Below are 18122 nucleotides of genomic sequence, written 5' to 3'. Positions count from 1 at the left end.
TAAAAATAAAAAGTAGAAAAAAAAGAGGAAAACTAAAGATGAAGTAAAGGAAAAGAAAAAAGACTTTAGGCAAATTAAAAAAAAGGAAAAGAATAAGAGAAAAGAAAAAAAAATTGTAAAAACGCAAAAGAGAGAGACTCTATAGAAGAATCAGAAGTTAAGAAGAGAAAAAAAAGAGGAACAGGGAGGGGGTTTTGGTGGGTAGTCTGAGGCAGTCGCATACCGTTGAGAAGGGAAGGAAAATCCGGAAAGATATCCTGGAAACAGGGGTGATGCGATGGGCCTTAAGAGTCCCACACAACCTGAATGGCTGGTATACCAAACAGGAGTGCGTAAAAGCATTTCCCCCTATCCACGGAAAAAAAAGGAAACCAGCGCGTAGCGGGAAAGTTAAGATCATTTGAATATTTTTATTGAGATTTTGCGAAAATGAGAGGGAGGGAGAGAAGGAGAGAAGAGAGAAAGTGAGGAACGCGTGAAGAAAGAGCTTTTGAACCCGCACGAAGCGCGGGCGAAAAAGCTAGTATATATATAAAACCTCAACAAAGGCCGACATTTTTAACCTATCTTTAAAATAAAATAGGCTGTAATACATTTTATTTAATAATCATCGATAGTGACGTTTTATTAATTTGATATTTTTTAATTTTAAAAACTTTATTAATTATAGAGGAGAAGATGATATGATCCTTATAAGTATTATGGCCACTCGTAATTCCTTAAATGTAATACTGCATATTAAATTGGCCAGTACTTAATACTTATTTTAAGTATTAAAAGCATTATTGTTAATACTTTAATACTAAAAATAAATAATTATTACTGGTCCATTTAATACTGTTCAGTATTACATTTTTATGAGATATTTCTGTTATTTGGTAAACTAGTTGTTACTTATGGAATTATTCGTTCAGTAGCTCGCAATGGTACTAATGTGTCGCTATATAACATTCGATATTTGTTATAAGATATTTTTTTCTTTTAACCAATACTGACAAAACTAAAAATGTACATAAAAAGTATACAAATCTTGTTAACAGTTATCAAAAACATTTCAATTTATAATGTAATTTAATTTTGCTTTTAAATGCAATTAAAGTCAATAGTGATCTTATAGAATCCAAATGCATATTAAAAATCATAGTTGTTATATTCTTAATATACATTAGTTTTTATTAAGATTATATAGCCCCAATACATCTTTAATACTTTTATTAGCAGAATAATTGAAAACATCATATTGTATAAAAAAAATTATATAAATTTATTTTAAAAAATGATAATTTTCGTATGGTCTTAAAAATAGCTTTTTTCAAAAATTTATTATTTATTCTCTTTTAGACCAAATAATTTTTTTATTTTTCGAAAAAAGGCTTTTTTGAAATAACTAACTGTATACATAAAATGTAACACACTGTATACATTGTAGCAAGATTTGTTGTTTACAATATGAAAAAAACGAAAAGCAATAAACTTATCTTAAAAATAATAGTTTTACATTAAGATAACGCTAAAAGAACTATAAAGGTAGCGTATGTTTGCGAAAGAAAACTTGTGGAAAGAGAAATTGTGTTTCTCGCGTCAACTCGATAAGTTCGTACATTATGCACATGATCGGGATTACTCTGATTCGTGTACTTGCCAGGTCATAAAATTAAACAAAAAGGTAAAGTACTTGCGTGCATTTCTACTTATCAATGTAAATATAATTAAAAAATGATAGTTGAATATAGCGTATATCCAGTGTTGGGTAAGATACTTTTAAAATGTATCTCGATACAGATACAGATACTTATAAAAAAATGTATCTAGATACAGATACAGATACCCAAATCAAAATGTATATAGATACAGATACTCAGATACTTTAAAAGTATCTCAGATACGTATCAGATACTCTTAAATTATTCAAATAAAAAAATCTGAAAAATTTAAATGTTTGTGCGCAACACGAAAAGCGCATTATAAAATAAATAATTATATTTTTGTGTTGCGCATAAATACCTGTCGCTGAACTCTTACTGCCTTTTCCGAATTTTTTATTTGTTTGTTGAGTTGTTGAGTAAACTTGCGTTTCTCTCGTCTTTTAAATTATATTTTATTGTAATAATAATAATAATATTAATAATGTATGTAATATGCACAAAATCTAATGATTCTATAGACTAGATAGCAAAGTTATTTCATACATAAGTACTATTTGCGCAAATCTAAATGACGCTATTGACAGTAATAGCAAATCAAAAATGACCTTAAAAAAACATTTTTTTCCCAATAAAGACAAAAAGTACGTGAAAATGTATTTGAAAATGTATCTGAAAATGTATTTGAAAAGCAGTTCAGATATTGTGTTTTGTATCTAGATGCAGATACAAATACTCTAATTCAAATGTATCTCAGATACAGGTTCAGATACACAAAATGTATCTCTATACATGTATCTAGATACATGTATAGAGATACTACCCAACACTGCGTATATCTAATATTTTTCATACATAGCAAAAATAGACTAGTTGTTGTTAATTATAGCAGTGAAAATTTATATGCGGCAGTTACATTTTAGCAACATACATCTGACAGTTAGCTATATATTCTTACTGTGTAATTTTTTTCCGTGTAAAATTCAAGTTTTCTACTCAAACTCATGCTAAACTATTTGTGATTCATAGTGCGGTTCGTACTCTTGTTTAAAAAAAACATTTTGTTATGAATTAGTATGAATAATAAACAAGTGGCACATTATATATATACAAATGCTTGTTTAATTTTTATTTATTTTACATTTATTTTACAAATTTTATATGAATAAAAAATTTCCTTAAACTATTTCAAACATAAGGGAATATTACGTATAACATTTAAAATAAATTACCCGTATATTTAAAAAAAAAATTTATAAAAATAACCTTTAACCTTTGAAATAATAATCTTTCCTTAAATATATTTATTATAACGACAAATTCAACATTTCATGTAAAATATATGATAAAGTTATATTCTGAAAATGCCTTTTTTTCAGAAAAATAAGCTGGAAATAGGATTAATTATATTTCTCCAGTATTTTCTCTAATTATTAAACAATATTTTTCAAAATTTTATTTTGCACATATATCTAAGATTATTTACCACATTGTTCTAATTTTACTGAAATGTTATTTTGAAATTAATTGCGCAAACTGTTATTAGTAATTTACAATACGTCTACATCTATTTTTTTTAATACACCTTTCTACATAATTACAATATATTATATATATTATATTGTTGCGCCCGTTAGATCGGTCAGCTGTTCTGGGCGATCGATATATTGATTTTTCGAGGAGAGCGTTGTCCAGCTTTAAACGCTTTCCTCCAAAAATCAATATATGATCGGCCAGGACAGCTAACCGATCTAACGGGCGCAACAATAGTATATATATTATATACATATATGTATATTTTGCAAGATTATAATTACGAAATATATATTTTTATACAAGTTTTCGTCATATAGTTAATAAATGTTATTTTATAGACGCATGTCTATTTTAATATTACACATCTGCATTATATAATATATGTATACCTTTCATATTATCACTTTCTTATGTAATCATTGTCATTTATTTGTCATGTCTTTATATTCAATGTTTCTAATAAATATTTTTAATAGAAAATAATGATTTGCAGAGTTGTCTATATATTATTATTTTGTACTAAAATACTACAGATAATTGCAAAGATATGTGTCCATGACTAATATTATGTGAAGCAAATGTCAGAGTTGTTGCTCATTGCACATATATTTTTGCACTTATCTGGTATTTTACAGGAAAATGACGACACACACAGGCCTGCGCAATGCTTAATCTATCACATTTTATCAAGTATACTTGAAGGCAAATAAGTTAGAACATAAGTAAAGTCATACCAACAAATCTTATTAAAAATTAACTCTATATTTAATCAAACTAGACACGTGGACATTATTGATTAGACGAATCAATATCAAGATCGATTCAAGACTTCTACTACTTGAAACTCGTCACCGAACCAGCCGAACGGAACGCAACAATTTTATTTTGGAAAATATGTACTTGGGACAATAAAGAAAAAACGAAACACGATGATTGTGACCGTGACTCTGGTGCTCTTAACCATTCTTCTCATTGCTTTCGCGTTGCGTCAGAAATCAAATCAATTACCACCAGGTAATTTAATTTCTTTAATTTTTTCACTGAGTGTCACTTTGACTTCTCACCAACAATGACTGTTATATTTTTGACTGCAATACAATTTTACTTTTTACTACTTGTAATTTAAGAACATAGAGTTTTTTACTTGATAAGGACCCAATAGAAGGCTGAAACTTTGTAGATTTTAAATAAATCTATGCCAGTTTGATTGATTACAAATCCGTTATTCTTAATTGTTTAATTACCACTGGCGACAATAAGTTTCGTTATTATTATTATACTTAAAATATACTTAGCACTTCTTCTGTATGTTTTCACTTAGTACTTGTAATCTATTAAAATAATTGTAATATACAAGTAAATATAGCTAATAATAAAATGTGCGCCCTCCCCCCCGCCACACACACACATAGAGAGGGGTGGGAGAAAAAGACTCTCAAAATTCATCAATTAAAATACTGTAATAAAATAATTTTCAAAAAAATTAAATAAAAGTTATTTGTTTTTATTTCAAAAAGTAGTTTTTATCATGGTCTACAATGAATATGCAGGGATTAAATCGTAAGAAGTTTACCAATCACAGTTGATTTTCATAAGACCGAATCTACAATAGGTGTAATAAGTTTTAAGCAGTAAAATTGATCAATTACAATTGAATGTAAGAAAAATAAACGAATATAATTGATCAATTCTTTACGACTTAAGGCTTACTACACATATTACAAGAATACTCCATTGAGTTACAGCTTCAAATTTAAATTTTCATTGTAGAATGAAACTTTGAGATATATATCACAAAGCTTAAAGCTGGTCAATCGGAAATTAGATCTAAACAGCCACATGTTTGTAAATCTGTTAAATCACTAACGCAGTCACCCAAACGTAGTGTTAGTGACCGCATGACAGGTGATTATTTGATCTCTGATTGACTATATTTCTTTGAAAAATTTTTTGCAACAATTAGTATCGTATGAACAGAAGGAGAATATTTTAAAATACCTTGCACCTGTCGCAATCATTAAATATCTTATATAATTTCTACATTCAAAAACCCGTAATTTAATTTCAGGTCCCTTTTGTTGGCCGATTATTGGAAATCTGATTTACGTAAAAAGATTAGAGAAAAAACTCGGTGCAAAATATTTGGCTCTTATGGAACTCAGTAAAATGTATAACAGTGGCGTCATAGGTTTGCAACTAGGTAGTATGTATACGATCGCTGTTTCGGATAGCAAGCTCGTGCAACAAGTCTGCCTTAACGAAAAGTACGACGGACGTCCTTGGAATGAGTTTATAAAGCTACGAAATCTGGGAATGAAAAAAGGTAACGAATCCTCAATCGAAATTCGTCGAATACTAAATATTTGATTGAAAATCGACTTAAACATTTTTTTATATTTCAATAACATATATAACAAATTGTATTCAAAAAAATCAATGTCAATATTTTTTATCGAATAAGAAAGAAAGATTAGATTTTTATACTTTACATTATTTATCTAAGCGTGCATTTATCACATCTCGCCCTTGTCAAAAATTCTTAATATATCTTTATAAGTAATTTTATGACCTCTGTATGAGTTATGTGAGATCTAGAGATATTGTAAATCAGTGATAATATATATTTATTGTCATTTAGGGAGTGGACTTATTTAGATTTTGTAGGAAACCTTTCGATTAAATTTGACTCGTGCAAGAGTCAAATAATATTATTTATAAACGTTGTTATAAACGTTGTTATAAATAAAGAGTCATATAATCATAATAAATAATTATAAAGGTCGTTAAATATGAATTAATAAAAAAATCTTTGGTATTAGGGCTCACGATGAACGATGGTCCGGAATGGAAACAATTGCACAATTGGACTACACGTGCTCTGAGAAATGTCGGTTTCGCTAAACCAGCGATGATAGACCTGTTGGTGGATGAATTAGCGATCATAATAGAGAAACTAGGAGACGGTGGCGTGCGACCTTTACGACCCGTATTCGCGCCCGCTCTGATTAATGCTCTTTGGATGCTGGTCTCAGGAACAAGGGCATCTGCTAATTCTTCAAAGTATGTAAAAATATTGTCGAAAAAATCAAAAAATATCTTTTTTTACTTCCGCGGATTTATTATCGAGAAATCGAGGAAGGAAATTAGTTGTGATCGCGTTTATTGGTTTTACGATGCTTTTAGGTTACAGAGGTTCATACAACTGATAGATCATCGTTCAACATATTTCGATTCGGCCGGGGGGGTTTTGTCCGCTTTTCCTTGGTTACGCTATATCGCACCAGAGATGTCAAACTATAACATACACTTTAAGATGAATGTCGAACTGAAGAGCTTCCTAATGGTGCGCGATGATCTCAAATTTAAATTTTAACTTCTTATTTACTGACTAATTGACTATTTCGTATTTTGTGTCTGCAGGACAATATCACTGAACACAAAAAGCGGTACATTGAAGGGAACGAAGCCGACTTTATCGATTTGTTCATCAAGGAGATGCACAACAGCAAAGGACAGCCAGACAAAGCCAATGTGTATGAAGGTGCAAGCTTCAATTACTTTCTATTACCGAGAAAAGTCCAGAAAATGTCGCAACAATTCTTTCGGATATTCGTGGCGAAATTAACGCTTTGCTTCGCATGCTTCGTCGGTGCATTAATGAAAGCGTCATGCATACGAGAGAAAGCATTATTTTTATGAGCTAGAAAAACGCCCATTATACGCACGAGCACATCTATTTTGTTCTTTTCAGATGGTAATCTAATTGTGACATTAGTTGACTTCTTCATCGCCGGTACCGGCACCACGACAGCGACATTGGATATTCTCTTCTTTCAAATAGCTAATCATCAGGACGTGCAACGCAGATTACACGAGGAGATCGACGCTGTGATCGGTCCCCATAGGGTGCCCACTTTAGAAGACAGAAAGAAGTAATTTTATGTTTTTAAGAAAAGTACAATTGCTTTTTCTAATAAAAGAAAAGTACTAATATCGGCATATCGTTGTTTTTTGAATAGTATTTTTTAAATATAAGCTAAAAATAAAAGTTTAAAAACATAAATTCGGAGAATTAGAAAGTGCCAAAGTAACCAAAATTATAATAATAAAGTTAAAATGACGTCAATTTGATTAAAATTTGATGTTAAGACTCACAATCAGTTAAATTAATATTATTTTACTTTTATCGTGATAATTATGTGTGACCTGGATGTCTTTTACTATATCAAATGTAGTAGTTTTCGTAATTATAATATTTAATTTAGAAAATATCGACTTAATGACATTAACCTTGATATGTGTTCTAGAGATAAGAGTCCTGATCAATATTTTTATTAATTAATTGGCGATTTTATATAATTTTTTAAATAAATCTATATAAAATTTAAAAATATTAATCTTATCTGTTCTTTAACTCAGATAACACCATGACCTTTATACACGTTGTAAAGGTTATGATCTTGAGTTATTTTTAAACAATTTTAGTATTGTTTATTAAAAACATTATTTTAACATTTTTTATGGAATGTTTGTAAAATAAAATATAAAAATTCCTATTTTCAATAATGATAATTTATGATTATATCATACTTTGTAAATATTTTATTATTATATGATAATTTGCCATATTGTTATTGTTTTAAAATAGAATATAAATACTTGAATTTTACTTAAATATTTTAAAATACAGCCACATAATTGCAACATTACAGATTTTATTCCGATATCATCATTATTTCTAAAAAGTGTATCATACAGGATACGAAATGTTAAAATCTTAATATTAATATTAAAAAAGTACTTTTACTTTAGTACATAGAGATAAAAAATGTTAAAAACGTTTTTATTGACTGACTAAAAATGGTTTTCCCAAAAATTGAATGATGAAACTCATGTATAATTATATATAAATGGATTTGGCTTTTAATACTTTATAATTTTTATTGTTACAAAATTTTAAAATTTTGTAAAATAAGGGGCGCATGTGGGAGTAAATTAAAAAATTGTTCAGTTTTTGAAAAACAACTTTATCATTGTGAAGAGAGTATAAAACATTTTTTCATAAACTTTATATTTTTAAAAATATCCGCCAAAAGCGAAATAATTCATTATTTTCAAGGAATGGTTTCAACCCCTAAACGCCGAAATATGCCGCTAAAAAATATAGGTGTAATATTTTTTTATGCTCTACAACATATCCACAGCTCATTAAAATCGGTGAGGGACACTTTCGACCGGACCCTTGTCAAAGATAATTGTGTAACATTTAATAAATGTGTTTCTGATAAAACAGCGGATATTTTTGCGTATCTGATACATATATAAGAAGTTTATAAGATGTTTTCTGTAACACTTTGCGAAAGTTAAAAAGATTCTGTTCAGTGTTGTGCTGTGTAAAGAACCTATGCACATATATTGTATCATATGTTGTATCTAATTATTATTTTTAGAGGAAAATTATTTCATTTATAGACTTTTTATGTAAAAAATTATTCAAACGTTCGGTTTATTACATGTCAAATTTCGAATTAATTACAGAATGCCCTACACGGAAGCGATAATGACCGAAAGTCAACGCATCCGGAACGTGGTACCTATATTGCCAGCACATCGCACTGTCGAAGATACAATCCTTGATGGTTACAAGATACCGAAAGATACTATGGTTCTTCTGAATGCGGAAAGCAACAATATGGACCCGGAATTATATCCTGACCCAATCTCATTTAGACCGGAGAGGTATATAAACAAGGATGGCATATATCAAACACCAGAAAACCTTATATTGTTCGGCAAAGGTCAGTAAATTATTATAAAATTTATAAAAAGAATTTTTATAAAGTTTTTGCATAACAAAACAGTTATAAAAAACTTAAACGTCGTAAAAACTTATGTGAAACAAAAATAATCACTTATGTTTAAGCTTAATTGCACTTAAGTCATTCTTGTATCACATCGTAATGCATGTGTGTAATTAAGATTTACTTATTTTCATTCTATGTACTTTATAGTATGACTAACAAATTATCAAATATTTATATACTCTAGAACTCTAGATAGTCTAGATCGCTAATTTATGACTTTTGTATGAAAAATGAATCGCGCTAGATATTCGGTTTCAACTATATTTTGGAATCAAGAACATAATGATGACAGTATATTTAGCGCGTACACGGAAAGAATTTTCTCTTAAAAATTACCTTGAAAATTGTGGTAATTGTGAGACAACGTAAACTTTGAAGAATTTTACCATACTTTTAACAAAATTTACTAAAATTTAGTAAAATTTTAATAAAATTGGGCAAAGTTTTAGTAGATTTTGTTAGAAGTGTAGTAAAATTTACAAAATTTTGCTAAAAGTATAGTAAAATTCTTCAAAGTTTACGTTTCCCACAATTACCACGATTTTCAAGTTAATTTTTAAGAGAAAATTTTTTCCGTGTATGATTTTTGTTACTAATATACTAATGATGGAAATCATTAACACTAATAAAAGTAGAATCACATTTAAGCCCATTTCTACCACCGTAGATTAACTTTAATCTTGGATTAACTTACTCTTCATCTTTTTCTAATTTTTGGAACTAAAATGAGATAAGTAAGTTAAACTGAGATTAAAATTAATCTACGTTGGTAGAAACAAGTCTTAGTATCGTTGCCATTTTCTTGATCCCGAAATGACTGAAACCAGATATTAATATAGTTTTGGCTTCACATAGTTCCTTGATTACTTTTATCGAGTTATTGGAATATTGAAGCTAATTTTCTTAATTTAACGCTTATATTCTCTACTCATTATTTAACTAATTTTGATCAAACTAAAAATTCGTGAATTAATTACTCTCATCCATATTTTATGAAATAATAAAAGAAATAATTTTTTTTCTTTTCCATAGGAAAGAGAAGGTGTCTTGGAGAAATTATGGCAAGATCAGCAATATTTCTCATATTTGTCGGGATAATGCAGAAATATTGTTTACTTCCGGAACCAGGTAAAGGATACGTTAATGGGGAATTTGTTACCGGATTGATGCGTGAACTGAAGCCTTATAAAATGTTAATTGTTCGAAGATAAAATAACATTATACAATATTTACTTAAATGAGTTTCTTGTTTAAAAAACGTTTTGAATTAATTTTATCAGATTAATAAATATTAATTTGTAAATTTGACTATAATTTTTTTTAACCGGCATAAGTTTTGTATTTAAATAATACATTTATATTTTAAAAAAATTATACAAATATACAATTAAATTATCTAATTACTAAATTATTAAATTCATAATTATTCATAATTATTTTATTCTAACTTAAAAAAATACTAATAATACTTAAATATATAACACTTAATATTGTGTAATTAGAACTAAGATTGCCTAGAAAAAAAGATTAACTTTGTGAACTGTTTATAATTGCACATCCAGATACAAATTATATTAATAAAAAAAGCATTCTGAAAAAATGTTTGTATCCCTTGTATAAAGTCTAATTCATAAACTAATATTAATACGTGTAATTCATTTTTGGAAAAGGATTTCCAAATCTATGAAAGAAATATATACAAAATCGTATTAATGATATGTATGAATGACTTTGAACTATCGACCCAAATAATTTAATTCTTCGATTTATTTTCATTTATTAATTTCTTTAATAACAGAAAGAAAATATTATTAATAAAATAAAATAAAATTTTAATAAAAATATTTTTAAAATATCGGCAATAGTTCCGAAAACGTCCAATCTCCAATTTAGTTCAAATTTTGAAAATAGGTTTCTTTTAGAAAAAAAAAACATATTTTTTTAAATATTGGTCAGTAAGAAATCTATAATTTTTTAATTTTTATTATTAATGTAGAAAAAATTAAATTGCACAATCATTATTTTCAATCTTAATTTCCAAAATATATATATTTTATATCACTTAATAATACTTGAAATGGATTTCTTTCCATTCTTTTCACTCTATACCGACTTAAATATTCACACATGATCTATTAGTATTTTCTCTAATGCCATCTCTATTTAAACAAGCTCGTAAAGCGCGTAAAGCACAATAACTCAGTAGTTTGCGTGTAAGCTCCACTTTCCGGATCCACAAAATTCTTCAAGTGATTGACAGTTTTATGTATGTAACCATATTTCCTTAAATCCCTGTATCCCTTCCAACAATCAGTATGAATTTCTGTACCTACATACTTTGGTATCAATAATAAAAGATCTTATCTTTATCTCGTTTATTTTCGGTACACATTTCCAAACAAAGTTGTGTCCTCTGCGCTCTATCATACCTGAATAAATGTGTAAATAATTTTAACATTAAAATAAGAATTTAATATAAACACACAATCCAGCACAATCTTAGAAACTAATATTTTAAATATGTACCCTTTATTACAACTAAAAAAGCATACCTAATATTCACAATCGTTCACGAAAACGTCTTTTTTGAAATTTCCTCCGAGTACCCAAGCAGCATTTTTCGGTTAACTTTCCGACTATGGACTACTTTTCTACTAATCACAACGCGTTGTAAGCGGTCCAAGAAAGTCAGAAAATGTAACTTATAATTAAAATACAATACTAACGTTTTTTGGACGTTGTCTTACGTTAAAATTACGACGTGCTTTTTTATCACTTTTCCGACGTCAAATATGAAACGGTTTAAGTTCTATAATCCGACGTTAAGGTATTTAACGTTTGCCTGACGTTATACTCTGCACCACACTTTTCGAGCGACTTTAATACGTAATTCCCAACGTTAAGTTTGATATAGTGTGGAACGCCGACCTCGTCATTTTCATTCCTCAAAGAGGAAGACAAATAATCCGCCATTTTCTAGTATATTTAGATTAATATTTGTTAACGCATTTTATTAACAATTGAAAGGATTTAAATAATACGTGTTAAAGTTAAATTTGACAACATGTCTATTTTAAAAGTAATTTTGATAAAAAAAAATAAAAATCTACATTTTGAAAATTTCAGTTATTTAATAAAATATTTAGTAAATTGGAATATTTTAGAAGGGATTCGTCTAATTTCGACTTATCATTTCCACATTTATCAATAAAGTTGGTTTTGTTATAAATTTTCAGTGCTGGGTTCGTGTATTTGTGGCAAAATTACAATAGCATCAAAGACTACGCAACTACATTTTTTCTCCAAAGCCATTATTACACCAATGCCGTTATATGGTTTGAATAGAAGCACGAAAACTACAACTAAAATATTACGAGTTGTAAAAAAATGACCTCAGGTCTAGCAGAATGTACAAAAGCAAAGTTTACAAAAATTACTTACACCAACGTTAAAACTGGTGAAAAAAATGTAACCTCAATTTAACTTATATAAGTCGGCTCCCAACGTTGGTATAACTTAAATTTAATTCCCCAAAAGAGGGTCTAAACGACGTAGCGAAAACGTTGGATACCAACGTTAAGTGTGTTTATCTTAACGTTGGGCGGACGTCAAAATGCTGCTTGGATAATTTTACACTCATTAATTTCTACAATTATTCCAGGAGCACCGATTAGTCTTTTCGTTTTGTATTGTCTATCAAGAGCTATGGTACAAACTTTTCTGCAGAACGAAAATCTGTCTGCAATTGTTTCACGAAAAATCGTCTCATTATCAATGAGACTACATTCGTATTTTGTTTGCTCAAAAGAAAATCGCCATACAAAAGCAAATGTTATTAATATGCAACTCTCAAGACTAATGTGACAGTGTTCGAACCATGTATTGTGTGCTGCTGTTATGGAATGGTCATATTTTCCAGATTTGAAACACTGAAAAGAACCTAAATTACCTCTTGTTTTGACATAAACCTTCTTTTTCTCATGTATGTAGTATTTGATGTATTGAAACGCGTTGCTGTAAATATGCATAACACTTTAAATTTAGTAGATAAACTTTGAGAATATATAAAGACAAGCGAGATAAAAAGAATTTTGTTGCAATTTGCGTAATTTCATAATTTCTTTGCATCTAAAATTTGGATAAAAAATTGTGAATTTACGCAATTGCAATAAATTTTTTCTTATTTTTCTTGAATATATATATATATATATATGATATACATGGAACGTGCAGTTGTATGTTTTATAGATAAACAATGGATCTCATATGGAGTGCATTTGCTGATACTATGGATATACTATGAATGCTAATTTAAGTACATGTGGATATCCAATGGACATTCAATATCCATGAACATATATATATAGTGTACCAGGTCTGTAACTTTAAAATGCGGGTTTTTTTCCAAGAGATGGAGCACAAAACCTATATATGCTGGTGTCATAACCAATATGTCATTTTGTAGCTATGATAGTTAGCTTCAAAACGCCATATTTGTTTAAACGTTTAAGTGTTAGTAGCATTTTTTTTTTCGGTGGTAAACATGTCGAGTTTTGAGCCGAACAAAGAGCATTTGCGGCACGTGCTGATTTTCTTATTCAATCAGAAGAAAAAAGCAGCGGAAGCACATCGAATACTTGTGGAAACATACGGTGCACATACTCTATCTGTGGATACTTGCGAACGGTGGTCCAAACGATTCAGAAGTAGTGATTTTGATGTCAGTGACAAAGAACGTGAAAATCGACCGAAAAAGTTTGAAGACACCGAATTGCAAGCTGAAACCTGGCGAAACAGTTAATACTGATCGCTACCGACAACAAATGATCAATTTGAATTATGCGTTGGTCGAAAAACGACCAGAATGGGCTCAAAGGCATGGGAAGGTGATTTTGCTGCATGACAACGCACCCAGTCACACAGCAAAACCGGTTAAAAACACTTTGGCAGCACTTGAATGGAAAATATTACCTCACCCGCCGTACTCACCAGACCTTGCTCTTTCCGACTACCACCTGTTTTCATCCATGGGACACTCACTTGCCGAGCAGCATTTCCATTCTTATGAAGATGTTCAAAAATGGCTCGACGACTGGTTTGGCTCGCGCAACTTTCAATTCTTTTGGAATGGCATCCATAATTTGCCTACTAGATGGCAAAAATATGTAGAAAGCGAGGGCCGATATTTTGAATAAAATATATTTTTCCATTTTGTCTAAATTATTGCGTATTTTTATTGAAAAAACCCGCATTTTAAAGTTACAGACCTGGTATATACATTGTATATTTTTGTGCTATTTGGGTTACGGCGTATATTAAGTTTTGCGTGAGTTTACCTTCGATCTTAACTTTGTGTATGCTTACTACGTGTACATGATGACCTTTACGAAGCAATTCTTTAATCAACTTCACTGCCCAAATATGATGACTAGTTAATGGAATAGGTTCCAGCAATAAAATTTCAATGGCTTCGACGTTACAAAACCCATTAAAATACAAAAACAAGATGAAACAATAAAATAAAATAACTTAACATTGTTGCGAAAAGCCTCTCGCGTTGTCTTTCAATCAGATCCCAGGGCCAAATACATCTAATACAGTACCCTCCTCTTCTCATTTCAAGATAATCGTATAATATCGTTTCACGTAACAGAATGGCAAAATGACACATTGACATTTTCTCGATTTACTTAAATAATTATTATTAAAAAAGTTAAATAATTATTATTAAAAAATGCAAAAAATGCACAAATACTCTGTGTACATAATACTCAGTATCTATTCATGCCCTACTACTCTCATTAAAAACGAAAACATTTGCATGCAAAAGATCATTTAATTAATGTAGATCATTATGTAATATATAAGAACAAAATCGTTCTTACTTACAGAAAATTGTAATTATTTATTATGGCATCGAATACAGAATCTTTACTAGCAAATTTAGCAAAAATATTTAGGTGATATAAAATATAATTAAATAATTAATAAATTTGATATGTAGAAATGCAATTAAGTTATGGAAACAATCAATAAACGAGCTAGTTAAAACATAAAAAAAGACAAATTAAAAAAAATATTTTTTTATAAAATTACATGCTAATATGTATTTTTTTATTATAATATCTCTTATAATTGTTTTCTAAAAAAGAAAGAAAGAAAAGCATATATAACATTTGTACAATTAATATTATATTTTCTAAATTTGTTCATTAATTTTCATTTTTTAAATTAATTAATATGAATTGCCGTAATTACATCCAAAATCTGTTAATATTTAAATCGCTTATGCCTGTTTGCTTTTACGCAATTTTAATGCGTATATTTGATTACAAAAAAAATAATCAATATTTTTATTACAAAGAATATAGTTAATAATATTATACTAAAATTAAGAAATAAAAATGCATAAACGTCGATCAGATTCTGTTCCATCCAACTCTGAGATCTAAGAGGTGTTGCTAAGCTTCCATTTGGATGACGAACAGAGTATTCGATACCCCAAACTGCTAAATCTAATGGCGGTACTGGCCGATCTCGGAATTCACTAGATAATAGTTTCATGTTTTTCATATAACTGCAACAAAAATGTTTTATTATTAATAATATAATACAAACTTACACATAACTAAAGAAATAGCTATACATGACAAGACAAAACAAAATTCAAATTTCAAAAATTAATCATTTTATAGATAATTATTTTAAACCAACAGATAATTATCTTAGACCCTTTTAAACCAATTATTTACCATATTTTATCATAGTTTACACCATTTTTTTAATAATTATACTATTAATTTAGTGCTTAAAGCTTAAATAATAATTATTAAATTAAATATTAAAACGTAATCGAAGTATAATACCTTTCATTGTAAAGTATTTCTTCAACTGCGTCTAATATAGTTTGCATAGACAAAGTGTTAAAATCCAGATACACGGCAATGCCTTTAGATAATAATATTTGTGTATTGGATTTTTGATCCATGAAGAAAGGCATTACAATTATCGGTACACCATGCCATATGGCTTCGTGCGTACTGAGAAGACCACCATGCGTCCAAATTGTTCTTATATTTTTATGAGCTAAATATAAAAATTTATTATACTATAAAATTTTAATTTTTAGCCATTATAATATCATATAAATTTTATATTAATGTAAACATTTTATTAATTGTAAATATCCTAATTAACATAACAAAATAATATTTTTCAGTCAACAACTTTGTCACAAGTAAATTATTAAAAATCTTTGTTTTAATAAAAAGCTTTTTTATTATAAACAAACAGATTAAAAGTAAAAGACCAATTTCAATTTTTTATCTATAATTAAAAGCTAAAGTTAGCTTAGATAGAAAAAACTGTAAGCAAAAACAAAATTATTGAATATATGTGACACAGTTCAAAATATTATATAAAAAGTTTTAAACTTTTACAGATTGCTGTATCATTGTATTTAATTATTTCTAAATTATCTCAAATTTTAACATAATTTTCTTATTAATTTAAAAGTTGTTTAATTTTTTGGTCACTCTCAATTCTTATGTAAAGAATCAAAGGATATACTTAAAACTTTGCTTTGTGGCATCCATTTCACAATCATTGTATTGTTCGGTATTTGAAATGGCACTTCAATCTCCAATTTCCATAGTACTCGTTGCTTCAATTTCGATAAAGCCTGCATAACGGCCTTGATTTTGTCTAACCCAATAGTTTTCCATTTTACATTTGTTCCTAAAGATATTACGATAGCTCCATTGTTTGCTCCATCAAGAAATACACGTATATCCTGCAAAATAATAATAAAATGAACATTCGATACGTATGAATAATCAATAATATATAAAAATATGTATTTTATAGTTAAAACATCTAAGTAACTGTCGTAACCAGTCGTAAATAATAGATTTTCAAGTAGATGTCTAATTGTAAGTAGAAAGTCATCATCAAATTTATTTAAATAAAACTTATACATTTCTTATAAGTCATCGTTAAAAATTAAATCCTATTGTATTGTCTTTGTTATTTGAATAATATATACCGTGTAAAATTTATCTTCTACTTGAAATGTTCTCATAATGTGTGATTAATTAATAATTTATTAATAAATAAAAATTATAATATTTTTTATTTAATTGCTCTATTTACTTAATTATGTATCTTAGTTTAAAAAGGAAAGGTAAGTTCTCTGAAATCTTTGGATATAGATAATTCATAATTCGGTCTAGGCTTCCATTTCATTCCATTTCTGAGAAATTCCGTTTTCTTAGAATATACAATTTTTTCTTTGCTAAAATATTTTTACACTTATTAATTTTGCTAGTTCTCAAATAAAAAAAACAGTTTCTCTTACCTCGGGAAGCGATTCAACTACCTCACCAGAAATTGGTTGTACGGCCTGGACATTCAATCCTGCAATTTCCAAAGTGTTTGGTGGTAAGGGAATTCCAGACGAAAATGCAGCATGAGTATTAAGTAATAAAATATTAATTCTGTCTATTTCTATTTCATGTAATGGTCTGATCGCGTGACCTACAAATTTCTCAGCAAACTGTTGAAGAGTTGGAAAATAATAGTAATGTCGTAAGACATCACTTGAAATGTAATATAAAACATTCCATGTTCTTTGCCATAAATTTACGGGTTTTATCATGCTTGTTAGAAATGGTCGAACAGACGGATAATTTGGACCACCAATGTAATCTTTGAGCCATGGTGCAGGGCCAAACGGAACATATCCTACTACAGGTGGTTTACCTTTAGCAATCTGAAAAACAATTCCTAATAAAGTGACAATAGAAAATATAACAGTAAAGAATTGTTATTTTATAAAAAATAAGATAAACAAAAATTAGTTAAAAAGTTATTTTTATTAGCAGTAATATAAAACTTAGAAGTAATACCTAGCACTACTTCTTGTTTTACCAAGTAGAGCAAATTAAAATAAAAACGTTTTGCGAAGTTCTCAATATTTAATAAGAAATTAATTAATAAAAATAAATCAGTTTTAGCAAAAAGCGACAACCTAATACATTTACATGCTTATTTACAATGCCTTCACGACTGCACGAGATTA

The 18122-nt window shown here is 28.5% G+C and overlaps 1 protein-coding gene and 1 pseudogene across 1 annotated transcript; one reads left to right on the top strand and one right to left on the bottom strand.

Annotated features, from left to right (window-relative positions):
* Positions 1-1538: 1538 nt before the first annotated feature.
* On the top strand, positions 1539-10281 carry LOC118645016 (probable cytochrome P450 305a1). Its single transcript, XM_036285245.1, has 9 exons — positions 1539-1666; positions 3958-4193; positions 5248-5502; positions 5999-6239; positions 6363-6522; positions 6600-6720; positions 6931-7111; positions 8718-8977; positions 10076-10281. Exons 2-9 carry the CDS (start codon positions 4109-4111, stop codon positions 10252-10254), a joined length of 1482 nt encoding a protein of 493 aa, XP_036141138.1. The 5' UTR covers positions 1539-1666; positions 3958-4108; the 3' UTR covers positions 10255-10281.
* A 4940-nt stretch (positions 10282-15221) lies between these two features.
* Positions 15222-17861, bottom strand: LOC118645198 (annotated as a pseudogene).
* Positions 17862-18122: the final 261 nt, after the last annotated feature.

This window comes from Monomorium pharaonis, chromosome 4 (genome assembly GCF_013373865.1).
Source record: "Monomorium pharaonis isolate MP-MQ-018 chromosome 4, ASM1337386v2, whole genome shotgun sequence".
In the NCBI taxonomy this organism is placed as follows: domain Eukaryota; kingdom Metazoa; phylum Arthropoda; class Insecta; order Hymenoptera; family Formicidae; genus Monomorium; species Monomorium pharaonis.
This window is presented reverse-complemented; position numbering and strand designations above follow the sequence as displayed.

Bases quoted from the DNA above. Each gene is read 5' to 3' on its own strand.
- LOC118645016 (XM_036285245.1), top strand. From the start codon at position 4,109: ATGATTGTGACCGTGACTCTGGTGCTCTTAACCATTCTTCTCATTGCT. The intron at 6,240-6,362 runs GTATGTAAAAAT...CGATGCTTTTAG, and splicing joins GCATCTGCTAATTCTTCAAA to GTTACAGAGGTTCATACAAC. The intron at 7,112-8,717 runs GTAATTTTATGT...AATTAATTACAG, and splicing joins ACTTTAGAAGACAGAAAGAA to AATGCCCTACACGGAAGCGA.